General features: G+C 39.3%; 1 protein-coding gene across 1 annotated transcript in view; it reads right to left on the reverse strand.

Annotated features, from left to right (window-relative positions):
- Nucleotides 1-2,526: 2,526 nt before the first annotated feature.
- LOC126235686 (uncharacterized) overlaps nt 2,527-25,423 on the reverse strand; it is a 134,062-nt gene continuing 111,165 nt past the window's right edge. Inside the window, exons 4-5 of the mRNA XM_049944428.1 lie at nt 10,312-10,468; nt 2,527-2,850 (exon numbers count right to left, since the gene is read on the reverse strand). Coding sequence (XP_049800385.1) covers nt 2,819-2,850; nt 10,312-10,468 — 189 coding nt within the window. The 3' untranslated portion in view covers nt 2,527-2,818. The remainder of the gene's footprint in view (nt 2,851-10,311; nt 10,469-25,423) is intronic.

Below are 25,423 nucleotides of genomic sequence, written 5' to 3' on the forward strand. Positions count from 1 at the left end.
ACCCATTTGTATTTTTCTAGCACAATATGTTTGCTGCCTGTTTGGTCTGATTAGTTGTGGTAACTATTTCCACCATTTCATTGATTAATGGTTGATGTTTAAAAACTGTCTATTGGCTGCTAAATTATGTCTGCGGTAGAGTTCAATGTTATGTATAAGAGCAAAACTGTTTGCTGTCAAATTTAATTTACTGACCATGGTACACCATTGCAGTGTTAATGGTGACCCTCAGGTCTTTGTAAATCTCAGTAATCTAAGAAGTACTTTGATTCATTTACTTAGTTCCACCAGCTCTGTTCTTGAAACTGTTGTTGTTATTTAAAAGGGTTGTTTCCTGGACATATACTGTGAATGTGTACTACCACTATATGTGTTACACGAACTTTGGTTATTTTCGATAAAAATAAGTATTATTATGAATTTCTCAGAATGCTAATTGATGCATATTTATGATGTCTGTTTTTGGGTTGTAATGATTAAGTTTTGGAAATCTAACAGTTCACTGCCTTGTACTCAAGTAGTCTTGTATCCTAGCAAACCCACACAAAAGGCAAGGCAGCCAAATCTTGTCCCACTACCCTTTCACATATAGTAGAGCTTGCAAGGTTACAAGGGATACTGTAATAGTATAACTAATTTTCTGGCTGTGGTAATGTTTACTGTTGAAGAACAGTTGGTGTGTAGCAAGCACAAGTCAATATATTTATGGAGTCACCTTCTTGATAAAGAGAGGAGGCAGCTTATAACAGTTTCACATTGGATTACTTAGTTACATAATTGCCTATGTCTCAGTGCATAACTTGGTACATATGTTAATAATGTAAGGTGTGCTTGTCTTGCTAATCATTGGATTTGCTGGGTATCTGATCACTGAAATAGGAGTACTCCATAAATATAAGAGCTCTTCAAAATAGTTCAAAAACTCAAATTTAAAGCGTAGTAGCAGGGATAATATTTTGGACATTAAAAAACATGTTTTATATAAAAATTAAGTTGTAAGGATGTTTGAGAACCTCTGCATAATAAGTTATTGTCTTTTATTGTGAAGGTACTGTTCAGTTTTCGATTTATGTAGAGTATTCGTATGCCACACCTTTTAAGCAAAGACGTGATTAAACAAAAGAAGAGGGGTGAAACTGCCAAAAAATGGAGTGCCTTTAAATATGTAAATAATCTGACGATTGTCTACAAAATAATATAAGGTATTTAGTTTTACATATTATAATATTGTAACATTGTAAATGCATGATGGACATGTTTAGAAATAATACATTTGATTCATGTAGTGTCACGTGACTAGACACAGGACAGAGGATAGGGGACAAAGGTCGGGGTCTTTTGATCGTGGTCCGTCGGTGCGGTTAGGTCAGTGCCGCTAAGAGCTGCCGACATAGTATCACGTGGCCATCAGTTTGTTTTTTAGATGTGATTTAGTAAAATAAAAACATTTTCATTCTAAACTGTTGTCAGTGTAAATCATTTGTGAAAGATCGTGATTTAGACAAATACTTGAATTCATTCACTGCTGTACTTAGGCTGGCTATTTACTCAATATAGGGCGTGAATGCAACTGTGCACAACCAAACCCCTTTTGCAGACGAGTCATGATAAAAGGTTGTGTACAAGCCCGAGTGAAGTTGCAAGCTGCTTGCCCTTGGGAAAAAGAACCACTATAGTCTTTTCCCCCTTGTATTCAGTTATTTGCAGTTCCAGCACAGCAGGGCTGTGTTAGTTGATGCTACAAGACCAGATCAATCAATCATGCAAACTGTTGTCCCTGCAAAACTGAAAAGGCTGTTGCCCTTCTTCAGGAACTACATGTTTGTCTGGCCTCCAGACAGATACCCCTCAATTGTGATAGAATCTACAGTGAGACTATCAATAATGTTGAGGGATGCAAGCCACTCCACCATAGCAAGGACATCCGCCCCCCGGTAGCTGAGTGGTCAGCGCGACAGAATGTCAATCCTAAGGGCCCAGGTTCGATTCCCGGCTGGGTCAGAGATTTTCTCCGCTCAGGAACTGGGTGTTGTGTTGTCCTAAGCATCTTCATTTCATCCCCATCGACGCACAAGTCGCCGAAGTGGCGTCAAATCGAAAGACTTGCACCAGGTGAACGGTCTACCCGACGGGAGGCCCTAGTCACACGACATTTTTTTAAAATTTATAGCAAGGTCCATGATTTGTAGGGCTGGTAAAATATATTACTGTAAATTTGAACTCCCAGTCTTTATAATAAATGGTGATACTTATTTTACAAATGGATATTAGCTCACATGATGTTGGCAAAATCATATGACAGTAAGAAATTCAACTCTCAATATTTTTGTGACTAACATGCCGTAAGTGATTACTAATCATACTGCTGGACTCAGTGCAATGAAAGTAAATAAATGAGTAATGGGTTTAGGGGTAACGTAGTCTAATACACAGTTTCAAGTGTTTAGGTACATGTCGCATACATACAAAATACATAACTGTGTAATAATTACTATAACAAGTAGCATAATTACTGGGAAGAAAAATTATTAATCATCAATGGTGCAAGTCACAACAGATCGAATAGTTCCAAATCACTATTTCACAGCCTCCTCTCTGCAGTGTAGCAAACACCAACTGTCTTTATCACCAAGATTGACTCTCATATAACTATTGAAGCCCCAGGTGTGAGCAGCTAGAATAAATGATAGTTTATGTTGGAGTCTTGAAGAAGACGATGGAGAAGCTGATGTCTGTGTGTGCTCTCACCCGCTGCTGTACTCAGTTTCCCCCAACTGCTCAGACAGATTCAATGCCCCACTGATGGTCTCCACAGCCTTCAAGCAGCATCAGTTCCTCTTCGCTGCCCCCCTGAAAAACATTCTCATTGGTGGATTTTCATATAACACTTTTCCTTCATTACATATCTAGCAACATTCACGTTCTTACAAAATCTCTAGTAGTTTCATACTTTAACAAAAAGAAATCAAAATAGTGTTTGTCCATAGATAACTACCAGTAGTGTAAAGGTTTACTACAATAACAAAATACTCACACTGCAGATTTGCCCTGTAGAGACTCCACCATCAGATTTTCTTGTTGGTTTAAGTGAAGCTCACCCCACTATTTCTATAGATGTTTCATGAAAGACTCAAATCAAAGGAGAACAGCACTGGGTTAGGATCGAAGAAAAGCCATCAGACAAAAAACAAATCTCCCATGCCTTATCTTTCCAGTCTCCCACCACCTCCCAGAGCCCCACCGTCCAGCCACAGAGGATCATTCTCCTCATAACTCAGTACCACACAGGGCTGGAGCAACTGAATTACATTCTCCACCAGGGTTTTGAATACCTCTCGTCATGCCCTGAAATGAGAATTTCCCTTCCCACCCCTCCCACAGTGGTGTTCCGCCATCCACTAAACCTACATAATATACTCATCCATCCTTACACAACCCCTGCTCCCACTCCCTTACCTCATGCCTCACACCTCTGTAATAGACCTAGATGCAAGACCTGTCCCATACATCCTCCCACTACCACCTACTACAGTCTGGTCACAAACATCACCTATCCCATCAAAGCCAACACTACCTGTGAAACCATTCACGTGATCTACAAGCTAAGCTGTAACCACTGTGCTGCATTCTATGTGGGCAAGACAACCAACAAGCTATCTGTCCACATGAATGGCCACTGACAAACTGACCAAGAAACAAGTGCACCACCCTGTTGCTGAACACGCTGCATGATATCCTTCATTTCAATGACTGCTTCACAGACTGTGCCATATGGATCCTTCCCACCAACACCAGCTTTTCTGAATTGTGCAGATGGGAACTTTGCCTGCAATACATCCTACATTCCCGTAATCCTCCTGGCCTCAACCTTCGTTAGTTGCTGTCCTCTCCCATCCAGCCCCTTCCCTGCTCCCATTCCAGCACTATGCAGCCGTCATTCCATCAACACACCCAGTCTTTTTATTTCTCTCCTTTTCCACCACTCCCCCCCCCCCCCCTCCCCACCTCTCCCCTGCCCACTGGATACTATACCTACCCCTCCCCATCACAGCCTCCTCATTACCCCCACCCAGTCGCCACTCTCATCATGCATTGGTGCTGCTGCTCGCAGTGTGGTTTCAGTTTCCTGAGGGGTGTGTGTGTGTGTGTGTGTGTTGAAGAAGGCCTTAACGGATGAAAGCTATAACGGTGATAATCTTTTTGTTGTGTCTATCTATGACTCAGCATCTCCATAGATTTATCTTTAAAAATACTTTAGTAGTTCTTCAGTAATGATTTAGTTTCAAAATAGCTTTCCACCCACCATTTCACCCCCATAGATATTAAAATTTCCAATAATTCTGAAACACATGTTTCTTTTTTGGAGGTATGTACCGTCTGTGCAACTAAATGAAGGCAGTTTGTTTGTTGCCATACGCGTTTTGCTTCATTCATTTGGGAAGCATCATCAGTGGCAATTTCCAGCACTGTTAACACATGTGTGTTCCTGGAGATGTATTTGTTGTTCTTCATACTCCAGCTGGCCGATTTCCGGCACTGTTTCATACACACTTGTCACATGACATGTTTCACTTTCACTTCCCTTTGGTGATCAACGTATGTTGAATACCAAATGGAAGTGAAAAATGAGATGTGACAAGATGCGGCTGGGTAGGTTCGTTCTGTCGTCCTTTCGTCTCCGTACTCTCGTTCAGTCACTTTCATCGAACAGTTCATCCAACTCTATATTTCTTCCTTCCAACGTCCCTTCACTCTGCAGTAGTAGATACATGCTAGGCAGTGTAAAGCAGCATTGATGAAACCACTACCTAATACCTACGACACAGAGACTGTGTAACTCAAGTTGCAGATCAGTTCCTGTAACTTCATATTCAAACATTTCGGGTGTTCGGAGGATGAAGTTTAATTTCAGTAAGCATTTGAAAATTCTATTGAAACGGCTTTTTATTCTTAATAGAGCACATGAAATGGCTATCAAGTCCATATTTAATAAGGCAAAGGCTCAATCATTCCAAGTTCACAGTCTATACAACATATTTTCACACAAAAAAGCAGCCAGAAATTCTGCAAGTCTGACCCGATTAAATTTGCAATCTTACAGTCACTGACCCACCACTATTAGTGAATAGAACATTCGGTCATTTCAGAGGTCTTCTACGTCAGAAGTGCTCGCCAAAGTATTTCATGCCACGCGAAATTGTCTCTACGACCAAAAGATCACACGCTTATAAAACTTCAACTAACTAATTCAGAGACATCACACTTTCCTCAAAATGTTCATAACTTAAACTGCTTTAGTCATGACACGTTCTATCTGAAATGATCTCACTAACTCTTCATTTTCATACTATTTTCACTGAGCCATCTAGCATGGTGTTACTCGGAAGTAGGTTAGCGAGCAACTATCTCTATGCTCCTCTCCTCTTTGCCTATTTAACTACCTGCATGAGGGAACCACTTAGTTCTGATTGGCTACTGATCTGAACGACCAATCAGAATGATCCTTCTAGATCATTCTCGCTGCAAAACTTGCCTTAGCCAACCACTAATCACATAGTCATTTACGTCATTACAATTTCAATTCCTAATATATTTTTTAATAAAATAGAAGGAAGTGCACAATATTCTTTAAATTAATATAGAAACTTTTTCTGCTTCAGACTTTTGTTCTGGCTGCTCTCTTACAAAAGCAAGCACACATCGACATACGTCATCAGCCTCGTGGTTGCAACACAATATTCTCATGGTTCAATTTTATAATGTTTTACATAAAATGACATTAAGTTTTAACGTATGTCCTGCATACAGTCTCTCATGCATTCCCATTTATTGACACAAAAATATTAAGCAAATAATAATTTGGAATGATTTTTATACTACATAATGTAGAGTAATTAGAGTTTTGAAAAGAAAATTCCAATTAAGTGATTTTATATACTGTGAGCTTTGTTATGACTTCAGATGATAATAAAAGACATTTTGTTATTGTTCCTAGCTGAGTTTTGAAACATAAGTGTCAGTTTTAGGACATTAAGTAATTTTCTCAATCTCTGTAACTATAATAGATAAAAATCTGAAATTTTAACAGGATCACTTCCTTAAGAACAAAAGATTGCGTACCAAGTTTGAACAAAATTGGATGATAATTACAATGGTTTATTTAGATTCGTAGGGGGTATGAATTTGTGTACCAACTGAATGTTACTTGAGACCATTCTCACGGCTGGTAACATCAACTGCGCTGTGAGTCAGAACGAAGGAAAAATGTAGCCATCCTGAAGCCACCGTGCTACATGGCAGTGTGCCTTATTGTATCGAATGTTATTTCATAATAACTTACTATGTTACATAGTATGTATGAAACAGCGCCAGAAATCGGCCAGCTGGAGTATGAAGAACAACAAATACATCTCCAGGAGCATACACACGTGTTAACAGCGCTGTAAATTGCCACTGATGATGTTTCCCAAATAAATGAAGTGAAACGCACATGGCAACAAACAAACTGACTTCATTTAGTTGCACAGGTGGTACATACCTCCATGAATTTAAAGAAACTAAGGGAAAGACGGAAGACGGAAAACATAAAAATGACATGTTTCTTTATTTCTGACTGAGGTATCACATACCAGCTTTCGTAGATCTAGCTCAAAAATTGCTATAATAGTGATATATTTTCAGTAAAACATTTCATCCCCTATTTCACCTCATTAGGGGTGGAATTTTGAAAAATCCCTTCTAAAATAATGCCTACAGTATAAGATGAACACACACTGCAAATTTCAAAGTTTCTGTCCTTAGTGGTTTGTGCTGGGCAACTATGAATCAGAGAGTGAATGAGCGAGTTAGTCAGTTGGGACATTGCCTTTTGTATATAGAAATGAACTGAAAGTCTGCAAACTGAGATCTGTAGTTGTTGGGCATGTGACGGATGGTAAAGCACTGATAAATTCAGGGAAAGAACATCCACTACAATGATGCAAAACAGTTCCAGGAGACAAAATGGGGCAGAGAAATGAAAATCCCTTAGAAAGTCAGCCCCTAATAATGGTATGCTGACACCAGTGATGAAAAATTTCCAAGAAGCCTTCTCTGCTAACCCAAAGTGCCTAAATGTTCACTGTAGATAAGTTGATATAGTTGCTATTCCAGTGTTCTGGTGAAAAACTGAATGAATGCAGACTTCACTGCATCACATTTGTTGATGGCTGGGGAACAATATAACATCACTGATAAGTTTTGCATGCTCTTTGAGGTGGCACAGTAAACTGATGGGCTTTTAACTGTCATCAGAAATGTCATGATTATGTAAAATGCACTTGGTGACAGCAAACAACATGTTTGTTGTCCAGGGTGGAAGGGTGGCAGCTTATGGGATGAACTGAGCTGCACAGGGCTGCTATGAAATTTCTGAGGTCCAAGTAGCACTGTATTTGGTTGTAAAGTGGTGACAGATGAGCACTCGTGTGGAGGCCACAGCTTGTCTGTAAAATCTGGGAATGTGTCCATGCACCGCCCAACTGGATTGGCTGCGTATTATGATGCACCATCTGGTTGTAAGAAATTTGTGCAATAATGTTCTATCTTAACATGAGGTATGTAAAATGTTATTTATGCATGCAATGCATGCAGACAATGTAGGACTTTTCCATGTTGGATTTACAAGTGCTTCATAATGACAAGTAGTTGAAATTAACTAATCGCATGATTAAATAAAAATCATGTTACAACTACTACAGACCATGTTTACGTTTATGATTCAAGCATGTTCACCAACATAGTATATGATGTAGAGGTGCGACAAGATTGAAGATAATCAGTCCCTGTGTCTATGGTAAGTTGTTGACAAGCATCTTGTTTGGTTGTGACAGGGTGGCATTCATATCCAAAGTTACACAGAAGGTAAGTAACTGGTACATATTGAACATAATTGCTGATACCACCAGCAATGCACGAGAGAATGACCCTTCCACATTTAACCAAAGGCAAGAGTTGTTGCTGTCATTGTAAAGCAATGAACTCAACACCGAATAGCTCACTGTCCTGTAATTGCTAGTGTTTAGTTGTAGGGTTGCATGGTGGCTTCAGTGTTGTTGCAAGCAAGATGAGTCAAATAACCTACAATAGCTGTAGCTGGTAGCGTCACTAGATTCAGAGTCACCAGTGCAGTGTAGGCACACATAGTGATACTCCAGATAGAATGAAGTAGATCATAGATACCAAATATCTACAGGGTGTTTCAAAAATGACCGGTATATTTGAAACGGCAATAAAAACTAAATGAGCAGCGATAGAAATACATCGTTTGTTGCAATATGCTTGGGACAACAGTACATTTTCAGGCGGACAAACTTTCGAAATTACAGTAGTTACAATTTTCAACAACAGATGGCGCTGCAAGTGATGTGAAAGATATAGAAGACAACGCAGTCTGTGGGTGCGCCATTCTGTACGTCGTCTTTCTGCTGTAAGCGTGTGCTGTTCACAACGTGCAAGTGTGCTGTAGACAACATGGTTTATTCCTTAGAACAGAGGATTTTTCTGGTGTTGGAATTCCACCGCCTAGAACACAGTGTTGTTGCAACAAGACGAAGTTTTCAACGGAGGTTTAATGTAACCAAAGGACCGAAAAGTGATACAATAAAGGATCTGTTTGAAAAATTTCAACGGACTGGGAACGTGACGGATGAACGTGCTGGAAAGGTAGGGCGACCGCGTACGGCAACCACAGAGGGCAACGCGCAGCTAGTGCAGCAGGTGATCCAACAGCGGCCTCGGGTTTCTGTTCGCCGTGTTGCAGCTGCGGTCCAAATGACGCTAACGTCCACGTATCGTCTCATGCGCCAGAGTTTACACCTCTATCCACACAAAATTCAAACGCGGCAACCCCTCAGCGCCGCTACCATTGCTGCACGAGAGACATTCGCTAACGATATAGTGCACAGGATTGATGACGGTGATATGCATGTGGGCAGCATTTGGTTTACTGACGAAGCTTATTTTTACCTGGACGGCTTCGTCAATAAACAGAACTGGCGCATATGGGGAACCGAAAAGCCCCATGTTGCAGTCCCATCGTCCCTGCATCCTCAAAAAGTACTGGTCTGGGCCGCCATTTCTTCCAAAGGAATCATTGGCCCATTTTTCAGATCCGAAACGATTACTGCATCACGCTATCTGGACATTCTTCGTGAATTTGTGGCGGTACAAACTGCCTTAGACGACACTGCGAACACCTCGTGGTTTATGCAAGATGGTACCCGGCCACATCGCATGGCCGACGTCTTTAATTTCCTGAATGAATATTTCGATGATCGTGTGATTGCTTTGGGCTATCCGAAACATACAGGAGGCGGCATGGATTGGCCTCCCTATTCGCCAGACATGAACCCCTGTGACTTCTTTCTGTGGGGACACTTGAAAGACCAGGTGTACCGCCAGAATCCAGAAACAATTGAACAGCTGAAGCAGTACATCTCATCTGCATGTGAAGCCATTCCGCCAGACACGTTGTCAAAGGTTTCGGGTAATTTCATTCAGAGACTACGCCATATTATTGCTACGCATGGTGGATATGTGGAAAATATCGTACTATAGAGTTTCCCAGACCACAGCGCCATCTGTTGTTGAAAATTGTAACTACTGTAATTTCGAAAGTTTGTCTGCCTGAAAATGTACTGTTGTCCCAAGCATATTGCAACAAACGGTGTATTTCTATCGCTGCTCGTTTAGTTTTTATTGCCGTTTCAAATATACCGGTCATTTTTGAAACACCCTGTACATTGTATTAACTGATGGAGGCTCATACAAAACAAATGTTTACACAACAACAGGCTACGGCCGAGTGAGTCAGAGATTTGTCGGAGCACTTGACTGCTGCAAGATCACCACAGTCTTAATATACAAATGGGGACTCACATCCATATTGTAAGTGATGTTACAAAGTATTATAAAGAACTTGTACTGTTAAAGGTTCCACATTGCTTTACTTGAAAAGAGGGATTAATTACTTTTTGCTGTTCAGGTACAACATATCACTGTTGCCAATGCAAGCCAGAATCTATTGTTAACAGTATTTCTCTTTTCAATAGCATTAAATTCACAATTGTGAGAGATTATCACTTCTCAAAATTTGCAAAGCTAAAATTGATTCAGCTGTACTGAAGTAGCTGGGGATAGCTGAATTATATGTGCAGTACAATGCTGGATTGCTAACAATATGTCCCCTAACTAGACTTCTTATCAACAATAGTATACAAACATGTAATGGCAATAATGAAACAGACTGATGTTATCTTTGGAAACAAGTACCGTGTGTCTCTTCTTTTGCCTCAGAAATGTCTTCTTTTGATGTAGTATCTTCTTTTACCTTGGGAATACCTTCTTTTGACTTCTTGAAAGAAACAACAGGTAACTGGTACTCCTGGAGCCTTACAGATGGTCTGGGAGATGACTGTTTAACTAATGTCTGAAACAAATTATTTATATAATTAATGTATACGAGACTTCAGTGAAATGATCAAATAAATACAGAAAACTTAAAACTATAATGTAATACCCTTCTCTAGAATATTACTGTTAAGAAAAATAAGGCAATATGTCTTTTTTCCTAATAATACTATTCAAGTAAGCAGTTCAGTGTTCAGGTAGCAAACAAAAATAAGTAAAGGTGTCTGCAGTTTAGTGATATATATACATGATTGGTCAGGAGCAGAGGAATCCTCTGTGTGTGCAAGATCTGGTCATTCACAGAGGGTGGGATTACTGAGAGTTGGGAGCTCCAATGTTAGGCCCCTTAGAGACCCCTTAGTGATATGCCTGCTAAGGAGGGGAAGGAATCCCGAGTGCACTCTATGTGCATACTGGAAGGGGTCATTCCAAGTGAGGAACAGGTGCTTTCAGATGCCACGACAAGCAGAGGGTGCAGCCAGCTGTAGGTGGTGGCTCATATTGGTATTAACGATGTGTGTCGCTTTGGGTCAGAATGGATTCTCTCCGGTTTCAGGCAGCTAGCTGAAGTAGTAAGGACTGCCAGTCTTGCTTGCAAGATGAAGGCAAGTGGAGGGTCTGAATCAGAGACTCAGATGGTTCTGCAATGGCATAGGTTGCAGATTACTTGACTTGCACCATTGGGTAGCTGTTTTCCAGGTTCCGCTAAATAGGTCAGGAGTCCACAACACACAGGAAATGGCTATATGGGTAGCGGGGCTGTGTGAACAGAACCGGGCAGTTTTTTGAGGTTAGAGTGTCTCAGGCTATTGCAGAAAGGGCTTCAGTTTCAAAGGGCACAGAACAAACACAGGAAGAGGTAGACATAGGAACAATCAATATTGTAGTTGTAAACTGTTGTACCTGTGTTGGAAAAGAATCTGAGCTCTGAGCACTAAATGAAAACACTGAATCTCACATTGTTATAAGTATGGAAAGCTGGGTAAAGCCAGAAATAAGTTCAGCCAAAATTTTTACACAGGACCTAACTGTGTTCAGAAAGAATAGATTAAATATGGTTGGTAGTGGAGTGTTTATTGCTGTCAGAAGTAATTTACCTGTTATTGAAATTGAAGTAGATAGCTCCCATGATGAGTTTGGGTAGAGGTTATAGCTGACAACTGGAATAAATTAATAACTTGTTTCTTTTACCGACTTCCCGGACTCAGATGATACACTGCTGACAGTTCGAAGAAAACTTAAGTGTCATTCCAAATAGGTACCCAACTTATACAATTCTAGTTGGTGGTAAATTCAACTTACCCTCAATATGGTGGTGAAAATACATGTTTAAAGTCGCTGGTAGGCATAAAACATTGTCCGAAATTGTTCTGAATACCCTCTCAGAAAATAATTTTGAATGAAAAGTTCAAGCACCCAGTTGAAAAGTAAATGGATTTGAAAACATATTTGACCTCTTAGCAACAAATAATCCTGATAAAATAGCGGGCATCATGACAGATACAGGGATTAGTGACCACAAGATTGTTTTACCTACAGTGAATAGTGTAACATTCATACCCACCAAAAATAAACACAAAATAAATCTATTTAAAAAAGCTGCTAAAAATTCCCTTCCTAAGAGACAGCCTCCACTCTTTCCAGTCTGACTATGTAGGCACACTCCAGATGTGGTTTAAGTACACAAACCAGGTCAGAACACTATTGCAGAAGCAATGACAAAAGCATACTAAATCCCCAAATTGGTGGAGTTTTACAGAAGCTCAAAATTTAGCATGAACTTCAGTGTGAGATGCATCTGGTAGTTTCTACAGTGAAACTCTGTCATGAAATCTGGCAGAAAACCCAAAGAGATTCTGGTAGTAAGTAAAGAACATCAGCATCAAGATGCAATCGATACCTTCACTGCATGATAACAATGGTTATGTTATTGATGACAGTGCAAATAAAGCAGAGTTTCTAAATATGGTTTTCCAAAATTCCTTCACAAAAGAAGATGAAGTAAATATTCCAGAATTTGAATCAAGAACAACTGCCAACATGAGTAACTTAGTGATACGAGGGCATTTCAAAAAGTAATTATACAATGGCTCACAGTCCATAAATAGAACAATTATTTAGAAAATGTCAGTTACATCTTATTAACTGGATAATTTGTTATTTTTCGACATTATCACCCCTGTTATCCAAACATTTGTTAAGTCGGTGCACAAGCTTTTGTATCCCACAGTCATAGAAGGTTGCTGCCTGTTGTTGGAACCACATTTCAACTTCATCTTTGATCTCTTCATCGTTGTGGAATGATTTTCCACCAAGATGTGACTTCAGGTAACAGAAGACATGGAAGTCGGTGGGCGCAAGGTCTGGCCTGAATGGTGGATGGTCCAATACGTCCCATTTGAATTGTTTGAGTAGTGCTTTGGTTACGAGTACTGTGTGAGGCTGAGCATTGTCATGAAGCAAGTGGACTCCACTTGTCAGCATTCCCCAGCGTTTGTTTTGAATTGCCCTTTGAAGACGTTTCAAAGTCTGGCAATATGCAGCAGCATTAATTGTCATTCCAGTAGGCATAAACTCCAACAGAAGAATGCCTTGTCTGTCCCAAAAAACAGAAGCCATGATTTTCTTTGGTGAATTCGAATGGCGCCATTGCATTCATTGTTGCTTGGATTCAGGTGTATGGTGATAAACGCACGTCTCGTCACATGTCACAATGTGATCAAGGAACTCACTCATCACCTGCTTCAGCACAGCGTGTGAGGAAGTTGAGTGCAAAGCCCATACTTTTCTTTTTGTGTTCTTCCGTTAACAGTTTTGGAACCCAGCGCACATACAATTTCATGTACCTCAACTTGACAGTCACAACGTCATAAAGAGTTGTCATTGACATGTCCGGTATGATCTGATGCAATTCTTTCAATGTGAGACATCTATTCGCAAGAATTGCTCTCTCCGTTCTCTGAAGAAGGGCATCAAAGATCACAGATGGCCAACCTGTTCTTTGTTCGTCATGAACATTGGTCCTACCTTCAGAGAAATGACGACACCATTTCGTTACAACAATTTCGTTACATTTTGTCTATTCATAATGTTCCCATAAACAGAAACAATTTCTTTGTGAATATCCACTGGTCGCTGACTTTTTGCATGAATAAAACGTATGAGAGAGCGCACTTCGCATTTGGAGGGATTCTGAATCGGTGCAGCCATTTTAAACACAACCTACTCCAACCAGAAGTAACGTTCAACTGCCGAACGACCGCGAGGAGAAAGCTAACGGTTCAATTTTAACACCAGTGTTGCCAACTTGCTCGCCAAAACTCTTCTGTTACTCTGGCGTACAGTGTATCTTTACTTTCCGAAATACCCTCGTAGATATTCTCGGTGTATCAAAGCATCTTAAAGCACTTCAGAAGGGTAAGGCTTCTGGTCCAGATTGTATACCATCAGGATTCTTTCAGAGTATGCTGATACAATGACTCTGTACTTAGCAGTCATATGCATTCATTTGCTTCTAACAAGATCCGTTCCTAAAGACTAGAAAGTAGCACACCTCACATCAATACCAAGGGAAGGAAAGAAGAATAATCCGCAGAATTACAGATTCATATCTCTAATGCTGATTTTCAGCAGAGTTCTGGAACATATGTTGTGCTCAAACGTTATTAATCGCCTCAAAGAAAATGATTTATTGACAAATAACCAACATGAATTGAGAAAATATCAGTCTTGTGAAACACAACTAGCTCTTTATTCTCACGAAGTAATGAGTGCTATCAACAGGGGACATCAACTTGATTCCATATTTTTAGATTTCCAGAAGGCTTTGGGCACCATTCTTCACAAGTGACTTCTAATCAAATTGGGTGCCTATGGGGTATCATCTGAAAAGTTCAACTGGAACTACGATTTTCTCTTAGAAGTGTTACAGTTTGTAGTAACTGACAGTGAGTCATTGAGTAAAATAGAAGTAATATCTGGCATTCCCTAAGGAAATGTTGTAGGCACTCTGTTGTTCTTGATCTACATAAACAATTTAGGAGACAGTCTTAGCAGCCCACTTAGATTATTTGCAGATGATGCTGTCATTTACCATCATGTAAAATCATCAGATGATCAAAACAAATTGCAAAATGATTTAGACAAGATATCTGTATGGCAACTGACGCTGAATCATGAAACATGTGAACCAATCCACATCAGCGCTAAAAAGAATCTTCTAAATTTTGGTCACATGATAAACCACATAAATCTAAAGGCTATAAACTCAATTAAATACTTAAGAGTTATAGTTATGAGTACTTAAAGTGAAGGACGACATTGGTAATGTTGTTGGGAAACCAAGCCACGATTGCGATTTTTTGGCAGAATTCTTAGAAAATATATCAGATCCACCGAAGAGGCTGCTTACACTATGCTTGTTCAAGCTCTTCTGGAGTATTATTGTGCAGTGTGGTATCCACATCAGATAAGAGTGGCAGAAGATGTCAAAAATTTCAAAGAAGGGCAGCTCATTTTGTATTTTCATGAAATAAGGGAAAGAGTACCATGGATATGATACATGAATTCGGGTGGCAGTCATTAAAAAAAGGAGTTTTTCAAAGCAGCTGAACCTCCTCAAGAATTTTCAATCGCCAACTTTCTCCTCAGAGTTTGAAAATATTTTGTTGGTGCCCACTTACATAGGGAGAAATAATCATCATAATAAAATACGAGAGATCAGAGTTTGCACTGAAAGATTTAAGTTTTTGTTTTTTGTGCTCTTTTCAAGTTTGGAATGGTAAAGAAGTAGCTTAAAGATGGTTCGATGAACCCTCTGCCAGGCACTTAATTGTGAACTGCAAAGTAATCATGTATGTGCAGATGTAGAAAAGCTTGCAAGAGTGTTGCAGGATAGGTTATTCTATGGCTGTCAGGAAAAAAAATTGATATGCACCATTTCTGAGTTAATTAGTACTGAAGTTGCCAATCAGGCCACTGTATGTGCAGATTCAAGTGGTTCGCCATATACAATTACTATCAGTTATACTCACAGCATACATGATAACATGTGAGACTTCTCCAATTCAGCATGGGTTTGACCCTTACTACCATCCCATGTCCAGTTTTTGTTATCACTCTCTTGCTCAGCTTTAGGAAAGCAAACAAAGAGCATGTTTGGTGCCACTCTCTGGCATGCCCCTGGAATTTGCATGTGCAATGGTTTAATTGGCTAACTTCAACACTACTTAACTCAGAAATGGCGTACCATATTGAGTATTTTTCTTAAGAAGTATTTGTCAGCACAACCTACCGTATTTACTCGAATCTAAGCCGCACTCGAATCTAAGCCGCACCTGAAAAATGAGACTCGAAATAAAGGGAAAAAAATTTCCCGAATCTAAGCCGCACCTGAAATTTGTTACTCGAAATTCAAGGGGAGAGAAAAGTTTAAGGCCGCACCTCCAAATCGAAACAAAGTTGGTCCATTGTAATATGAGACACAATTTAGGTCGAATGAAAGACGATACAGCTACAGTAGTTTGGTTCGAGTCGACAGCTTAGCAGTTAAGCTTTACCAGGTAGCCATTGCTATGCGTCAGGCGCTCCGTCCGTATTTATACGGGTACCCTTCCTTTTTCACGTGCTTCGTCTGGTTTGAATCGATTGCTTATTTTGCTTTGGTCTGATAAGTGCCGTTTTCTTTGTTATAGGTGTTTACGTCACTCTAAGCTGAAAATGCATTACTGTACTGTGTAATGCATTGTTTGTCGCATTTTGATAGTGCGTGTTTACGGCCTGTCGCCGCTCGCGGCATGACTTGATTTTGTGCGCGCTACCGCCGCTTAAAAAAAAAAAAAAAAAAAAGAGGAATCGTCTCATTAGCGAAACAATGGCAAGAGACTGCTATTTGTTGTTACTTACACTGCTACTTTCTTTGATAATGATCAACAAGAACCAAATGCGTATGATAGAACATTCGTATAATAGAACATGTTCTGAACGAGAGTTTTGCGAAAATTTTCCTCCGTTTGAAAATCTTTGCGGCCGCTTCTTTAGTACATCAAATTCTGCACAGAAATTAGTCGTCTTACATTTAAAATCTAGTCAGTTGCCGTGCTTCATTTCTGACTGTATCACTATTAGGCATAAGAATAATACGAATATAAACATGACCGATACGTATATTCTTCCGCGTTTGCTGTTGTCTCACTCAAGTTTCGTAGTTTATTACGCAGACAGGATTTAAATGAGATAGCAGCAAACACGAAAGAATACATGGCAAAATGTTTATATTCGTATTATTCTTATGGTGAAGAGAATACTGCATGTGATTCACATTTCATCAGGTTCCTATTAGCAACCATCTCTTGTCACAGGTAGGAAAAAACTCGGAACGTAGAGTTGGCCATATTGACAAACATCCCTAACAGTCTTGCCAGTCGGATTTTCGTAGTACATTGAAATTCTGCTACATTCGAAGATGAACAATACGGAATTTGTATTTACTTCGTTGGATAATGTATGAAAATGCAGTGGTCGAAACGCGGGGTGGAGAAAAAAAAGCTCGTCTTCTACCTTTTTTTTAATTTATTTACTGATGCAGAGGTTTTGGCGCCAGTATTTATCTTTGTGCCCACATTGTGTAGCACTACATATATTCGAAGACAGAAGTTAGTTGTGGCGGCACCTATCAACATTTTTCAGAACTTCCGCTTGCTTTGCACTCGATTCTAAGCCGCAGGTGGTTTTTTGGATTACAAAAACCGGAAAAAAAGTGCGGCTTAGATTCGAGTAAATACGGTACCTTGCAACACCCTTACAAGCTTTTCACACTCATAAAAAAAATCTACTCACCAAGCGGTGGCAGAACACACACATAAAAGACCGTTGTGAATGGCAAGCTTTCAGAGCCAGTGGCTTCTTCTTCAGGCAGAAGGGTTGAAGGGGAAGGAAAGTCCTGAGGTCTGCTAGGAAAAGGGGTTGATTTTGGGAAAGTCACCCAGAATCACACGTCAGGGGAGACTTACTGTACAGGATGAGAAGGAAAGACCTGAAAGCTACTGCAGTTTTCTTAATCATTATGTGTCTGTGTGACAGCTATCCATCAGTTACAATTAATTGATTATATTTCCTTATTTTTGTTTCTTCTTTCTTTCCCAGAATTTACATTAACATAATACGTAGAGCAATGTATTTGTGGTAATGTACTTTTATACTGCTAATTCATCACTGTAATACATTAATAGATATCTACCTATAGATGTTTTATCCAGAAAAAAGTATCTCAATTTTCATATAAATTATGTATCTTGGAATTATTATTTATCTTATTCAAACTCACCAACCTGGGCCTGACACTGGCAAAACAAGGCTTTCCTGTCACAACAAAACAAAAACTATATGGGATATAGTGAAGACAGAGACAGGTGGGGCCAAGAATGAAGAGGAACAGATAGCTCTAAAAATGAAGGAGACACTGGTAACAAGTGCAGGTAGTGTTGCAAACTTCTTAAACAAGTACTTTGTGTCTGTTATTGACAGCTTGGGGTTATCAGGTTCAGTAAACAGTTCAATGATATATCTGAGAGCAGTCTCTATGGATAAATGGAAATGACAGTCACTTCTCCCAAAGAAGTTGCATCCATCATGAAATACCCAAAATTATTTGAAAAGATTCAAATTTCTTCTTAAGCATCTGACTGTAGATAATATATTGTTCAAGTCGCAGTTTGGGTTTCTAAAAAGAGTTCTAATATATAGAAGACTATTTACACATACAGTGAGAATGTACTTAATTCATTCAACATCCTCTTAAGTAAATTAGAATGTTATAGTGTCATGACAGTACTGTAAAATGGTCAAGTCTTACGTAACTAACAGGAAAGAAAGGATTCACTGCAAAATACCTGTGGAGTAAGCAATCAGTCTTCATCTTATTGGCCTCTCATTTGTTACATTGCCAGATGCTAAGTTTGCTTTGTTTGTTGATGATGTAACATTGCAATAAATAGCAAGTCAAATACAGATTTAGAAATGGCTGCTAAAAAAATTTTTACTGGCATTAATTAATGGTTTAAAGCAGATTCACAGTCATTAAACTTTGAAAAGTATTTAAGAAGAAATTAAAAGAATTTCTGAATGACAACTCCTTCTACTCCATAGCGGAATTTTTAGATATAAATTAAGAAAAAAAAGAAAAAAAATAAAGTTGTTATATTAACTTAAGTATGTTGTTAAATTAACCTAATTATGTCATGCATTGGAAAATTCGACTCGTTCCACATCATTACGAAATATCGTATTCATGATCCATGGAACTAATATTAATCTAATCTAATCTAATCTAATCTAACATGCAATTCAGAACCTGTAAGCTATTTCCATCCAGCATGTGCATAACATATGAAGACTTGCAGATAGAAGAGGTTGACAGTGTTAAATTTCTGGGACTACAACTCAACAATAAATTCAGTTGGAAAGGGCACACCAAAGAATTGCTGCTGTTCCAAAACAAATTTGTATTTGCAATATGAATGATGTCAGATGTAGGAGGTACAAATATAAAACAAACTTGCATACTTTGCTTACTTTCATTCTATTATGTCATATGGGATGATATTTTGTGGTTACTTGTCAAACCAAGAAAAAATTTTTAGAGTGCAAAAGCGTGTAATGAGACTCATTTGTGGTGTAAGTTCAAGAACATCATGTAGAAACCCATTTAAGGAACTGGCATTCTAACCACTGCTTCTCAGTCTATTTATTCCTTAAAGAAATCTTTTGCAAATAATATGTCTCTATTTCCAACCAATAGCTCAATACATAGTATCAGCACTAAGAATAAGAACAATCTACATGAAGACCTAGAGTCACTTACCTTGGTCAAGAATGGGTTCAATATTCAGGAACACACATTTTCAATAAATTGCTACCAACTATTAAATTCAGATAAAGCACAGTTTAAGCAGAGTTTGAAAGACTTTTGGGTGGGCAACTCTATGTACTCTATGGATGAATATCTTAATAGGGATTATTGAACCAACTTAGGTGAAAATGTATATTAGATTTCAGGTTAAACAGCATTTGGTCATAACAGCCAAGATTAGGTGCTTTGTGTATGATAAATTTATTAAAAGTGCGTAACTATTTTCATTCTGACAGTGTATTAATTCTGTAAATATTAGTAGTTCCAGTTTACTGTAATGTATTCACATATTTTGACAACCTTCTGACAAATAATCAGGAAAGTGAGTCTTATATTCATATGTTCTATTTTTTACATTATATGAAGGTAGTATCTAGTCCTGAAAGAACAGATACCACTGATGAACGTGCACCTTCTGTAAAGAGAAATGATAATTAAATTGACACCCTAGCTACAGATGGGAGTTATATAAATCATTGGGGACATGTTGAAAATGTGTACCCCAACTGGTACTCGAACCCAGGATATCCTGCTTACATGACAGACGCTATATCCATCTGAGCCACCGAGGGCACAGAGGATAATGTGCCTGCAGGCGCACTACAAATGTAGTGGTGTGGACATGTTGGGAATGTGGGTCTCATGGGGAGCATCCAAGGGATAGTCCCTGCAGGTGCACTATCGTCTGTGCCCTCGGTGGCTAAGATGGACAGAGCGTCTGCCATTTAAGCAGGTCCCAGGTTTGAGTCCTGGTCAGGACACACATTTTCAACGTGTCCCCAATGATGTATATCAATGCCTGTTTGCAGCTAGGGTGTCTATTTAATTATCATTTCATTTTATGTTATACTTATTGGTGTGCCAAGGGGACAGAAGATGAACACCTTTCTAGGGGGGGGGGGGGGGGGAATAAATAAATAAATAAATAAATAAAACCACCAAAGATAGAAAAGGACCATGAGTCCCAACAGTGGATAAAATCGAAGCTTACAAGCTCGATTCTACTATCATGTAGGAGCAAACTGGTTCCCCTATCATGTAGGGGCTAACTGACCCCTATCCCTCTAAAAAAAGAAACATAATGAAATGTTGTCAAAAAGAAGATACCACCCAAGATGGCACTAACTCTCTGCATGAATCTACCACTCTTAGGAAAGCACGTAGGCCTTTGGATTCTAGGAAGTCCATACCCAAATGCTTAAGCAAGCCAGAGACACTTGCAACTTCTGCATGTAGAAAACAGAAACAGAAATATTACTTCAGTACAATGAATGTCAACTCATTATTCAAAGTTGGTAAACACAAAATATGATGGATGACCACAACATAATCCTGACATTGAAAAATTGTTATCAGGATGAAGATGCAATGTACATTGAGAGGTTGTTGTTGTTGTGGTCTTCAGTCCTGAGACTGGTTTGATGTAGCTCTCCATGCTACGCTATCCTGTGCAAGCTTCTTCATCTCCCAGTACCTACTGCAACCTACATCCTTCTGAATCTGCTTAGTGTATTGATCTCTTGGTCTCCCTCTACGATTTTTACCCTCCACGCTGCCCTCCAATGCTAAATTTGTGATCCCTTGATGCCTCAAAACATGTCCTACCAACCGATCCCTTCTTCTAGTCAAGTTGTGCCACAAACTTCTCTTCTCCCCAATCCTATTCAATACCTCCTCATTAGTTACGTGATCTACCCACCTTATCTTCAGCATTCTTCTGTAGCACCACATTTCAAAAGCTTCTATTCTCTTCTTGTCCAAACTGGTTATCGTCCATGTTTCACTTCCATACATGGCTACACTCCATACAAATACTTTCAAAAACGACTTCCTGACACTTAAATCTATACTCGATGTTAACAAATTTCCCTTCTTCAGAAACGATTTCCTTGCCATTGCCAGTCTACATTTTATATCCTCTCTACTTCGACCATCATCAGTTATTTTACTCCCTAAATAGCAAAACTCCTTTACTACTTTAAGTGTCTCATTTCCTAATCTAATTCCCTCAGCATCACCCGATTTAATTTGACTACATTCCATTATCCTCGTTTTGCTTTTGTTGATGTTCATCTTATATCCTCCTTTCAAGACACTGTCCATTCCGTTCAACTGCTCTTCCAAGTCCTTTTCTGTCTCTGACAGAATTACAATTGTCATCGGCGAACCTCAAAGTTTTTACTTCTTCTCCATGAATTTTAATACCTACTCCGAATTTTTCTTTTGTTTCCTTTACTGCTTGCTCAATATACAGATTGAATAACATCGGGGAGAGGCTACAACCCTGTCTCACTCCTTTCCCAACCACTGCTTCCCTTTCATGCCCCTCGACTCTTATAACTGCCATCTGGTTTCTGTACAAATTGTAAATAGCCTTTCGCTCCCTGTATTTTGCCCCTGCCACCTTCAGAATTTGAAAGAGAGTATTCCAGTTAACGTTGTCAAAAGCTTTCTCTAAGTCTACAAATGCTAGAAACGTAGGTTTGCCTTTTCTTAATCTTTCTTCTAAGATAAGTCGTAAGGTTAGTATTGCCTCATGTGTTCCAACATTTCTACGGAATCCAAACTGATCATCCCCGAGGTCCGCTTCTACTAGTTTTTTCATTCGTCTGTAAAGAATTCGCGTTAGTATTTTGCAGCTGTGCCTTATTAAACTCATCGTTCTGTAATTTTCACATCTGTCAGCACCTGCTTTCTTTGGGATTGGAATTATTATATTCTTCTTGAAGTCTGTGGGTATTTCGCCTGTCTCATACATCTTGCTCACCAGATGGTAGAGTTTTGTCATGACTGGCTCTCCCAAGGCCATCAGTAGTTCTAATGGAATGTTGCCTACTCCCGGGGCCTTGTTTCGACTCAGGTCTTTCAGTGCTCTGTCAAACTCTTCACGCAGTATCTTATCTCCCATTTCATCTTCATCTACATCCTCTTCCATTTCCATAATACTGTCCTCAAGTACATCGCCCTTGTATAAACCCTCTATATACTCATTCCACCTTTCTGCCTTCCCTTCTTTGCTTAGAACTGGGTTGCCATCTGAGCTCGTGATATTCATACAAGTGGTTCTCTTCTCTCCAAAGGTCTCTTTAATTTTCCTGTAGGCAGTATCTATCTTGTCCCTAGTAAGACAAGCCTCTACATCCTTACATTTGTCCTCTAGCCATCCCTGCTTAGCCATTTTGCACTTCCTGTCGATCTCATTTTTGAGACGTTTGTATTCCTTTTTGCCTGCTTCATTTACTGCTTTTTTATACTTTCTCATTTCATCAATTAAATTCAATATTTCTTCTGTTACCTAAGGGTTTCTATTAGCCCTTGTCTTTTTACCTACTTGATCCTCTGCTGCCTTCACTACTTCATCCCTCAAAGCTACCCATTCTTCTTCTACTGTATTTCTTTCCCCCATTACTGTCAATTGTTCCCTTATGCTCTCCCTGAAACTCTCTACAACCTCTGGTTCTTTCAGTTTATCCAGGTCCCATCTCCTTAAATTCCCACCTTTTTGCAGTTTCTTCAGTTTCAATCTGCAGTTCATAACCAGTATATTGTGGTCAGAATCCACATCTGCCCCTGGAAATGTCTTACAATTTAAAACCTGGTTCCTAAATCTCTGTCTTACCATTATATAATCTATCTGATACCTTTTAGTATCTCCAGGATTCTTCCAGGTATACAACCTTCTTTTATGATTCTTGAACCAAGTGTTAGCTGTGATTAAGTTATGCTCTGTGCAAAATTCTACAAGGCAGCTTCCTCTTTCATTTCTTCCCCCCAATCCATATTCACCTACTACGTTTCCTTCCCTCCCTTTTCCTACTGACGAATTCCAGTCACCCATGAATATTAAATTTTCGTCTCCCTTCACTACCTGAATAATTTCTTTTATCTCGTCATACATTTCATCGATTTCTTCATCATCTGCAGAGCTAGTTGGCATATAAACTTGTACTACTGTAGTAGGCATGGGCTTTGTGTCTATCTTGGCCACAATAATGCGTTCACTATGCTGTTTGTAGTAGCTAACCCGCACTTTTTTTTTTATTCATTATTAAACCGACTCCTGCATTACCCCTATTTGATTTTGTATTTATAACCCTGTAATCACCTGACCAAAAGTCTTGTTCCTCCTGCCACCGAACTTCACTAATTCCCACTATATCTAACTTTAACCTATCCATTTCCCTTTTTAAATTTTCTAACCTACCTGCCCGATTAAGGGATCTGACATTCCACGTTACGATCCGTAGAACACCAGTTTTCTTTCTCCTGATAACGACGTCCTCTTGAGTAGTCCCTGCCCGGAGATCCGAATGGGGGACTATTTTACCTCCGGAATATTTTACCCAAGAGGACGCCATCATCATTTAATCATACAGTAAAGCTGCATGTCCTCGGGAAAAATTACGGCTGTAGTTTCCCCTTGCTTTCAGCCGTTCACAGTACCAGCACAGCAAGGCCGTTTTCGTTAATGTTACAAGGCCAGATCAGTCAATCATCCAGACTGTTGCCCCTGCAACTACTGAAAAGGCTGCTGCCTCTCTTCAGGAACCACATGTTTGTCTGTGCCTCTCAACAGATACTCCTCCATTGTGGTTGCACCTACAGTACGGCCATCTGTATCGCTGAGGCACGCAAGCCTCCCCACCAACGGCAAGGTCCATGGTTCATGGGGGGTTCATTGAGAGGTATAGGATATATAAAGGAAAGTGAGAAACGAAAATAGGCAAGAACATATCACTATTTGGGACAGCTTTCACTGTGATTAAGAATCAGTCTTTCACTTTTCACTGCAGTAACAAAGGCTACCGAGCAATGTATGTGCACATAATAAAAGGTGGCGACAGACATAACCCAGAGAAAGTTGAACAATTTTGGAACTTTTTAGAGGAAAATAAGGAGAAAATACTGATGAAGATTATTAATATTTTACTGTGTGACTGCTTTGCTGGAAATAAAAGCACAATATAGAAAGTAATGTACCAATTTGACTCTTTAAACAAAATGACTGTTTTGATGCTAATTTTTCTATGAAGATTTTAATGTCTTCATAGTCTTTTGAAAATATGCAATATTTGGTTTGATACACTGTAGTACTTCTAAGTTTCCTTATCTGTCTGAAGTTAACAAGAACATTTTGTAGGGTTGTAATTCAAAAACATCATGAGAATTTGATGTCAGGAACAGAGAAAGCTAACTAGGAACTTAATTTTGGAAAAATATAGTTTTGAAAAAATATTGTAGTAGTATATCATTCATGTCAGTGGGATATTTCCTATAAAAGTACTCATTTCATAGGTGGCACTTTATGTTCTTTGCAAGCAGTTTGTAATTTAGTTGTTTTGTACATATGCCTTTGGTTATGAAGAAAATCAAAAATGGGCAAGATGGAAGTCAGGTTTCTTGCACCAGACTCACAAGGAACCCCTAGAGTGCAAGGTCAGAAGTTCAGCTTTAAGTAAGGCTCATTTGAAAGCAGATGAATATTAGCTGTAATGATTCCTCATGTGCATCAGGAGGGTGAAGGAAGATAATTGTTTGTGAGATGCAGAGATCAACCCTCTATGGCATGTATTTATACAAAATGGACATCATCAACAATCAAGAAATAGATAGAAGCTGAAGCAATGAATTAAAATTTGTGCCACAGCCAGGACTTGAACCCAGGTCTCTTGCTTATTGTGCATATGTGCTAATCACTACCTCGCCACAACTTGGAGGCTGTCACAGCTGCATGGACTACCAAAATCAAATGCCCTCCCTAACACAAACTTCAGTTCACACGTTCAGCCCTTTTCCCCTCCTTTTCCTTTTTTGTTAGGGAAGGCATTGGATTACGGTACTACAAGCAGGTATGGTAGCCGTAGTGTTATGGTGTTGTAGTGGTTAGTACATCTACATAGTAAACATGAGACCTCAGCATAAGTCCCAGCAATTGGCACACATTTTAATTCAGCTGGGACTTGTATGTCTCCAAGAAAATGTAACTCCATCAGATTCAAGAAATGTTCAAAACAAACCTTTAGTTATGTAATTTGAAGGTGGAGGGGACAGGAAGGAAAGGAAAGG

Source organism: Schistocerca nitens, chromosome 2 (assembly GCF_023898315.1).
Source record: "Schistocerca nitens isolate TAMUIC-IGC-003100 chromosome 2, iqSchNite1.1, whole genome shotgun sequence".
Classification (NCBI taxonomy): Eukaryota; Metazoa; Arthropoda; class Insecta; order Orthoptera; family Acrididae; genus Schistocerca; species Schistocerca nitens.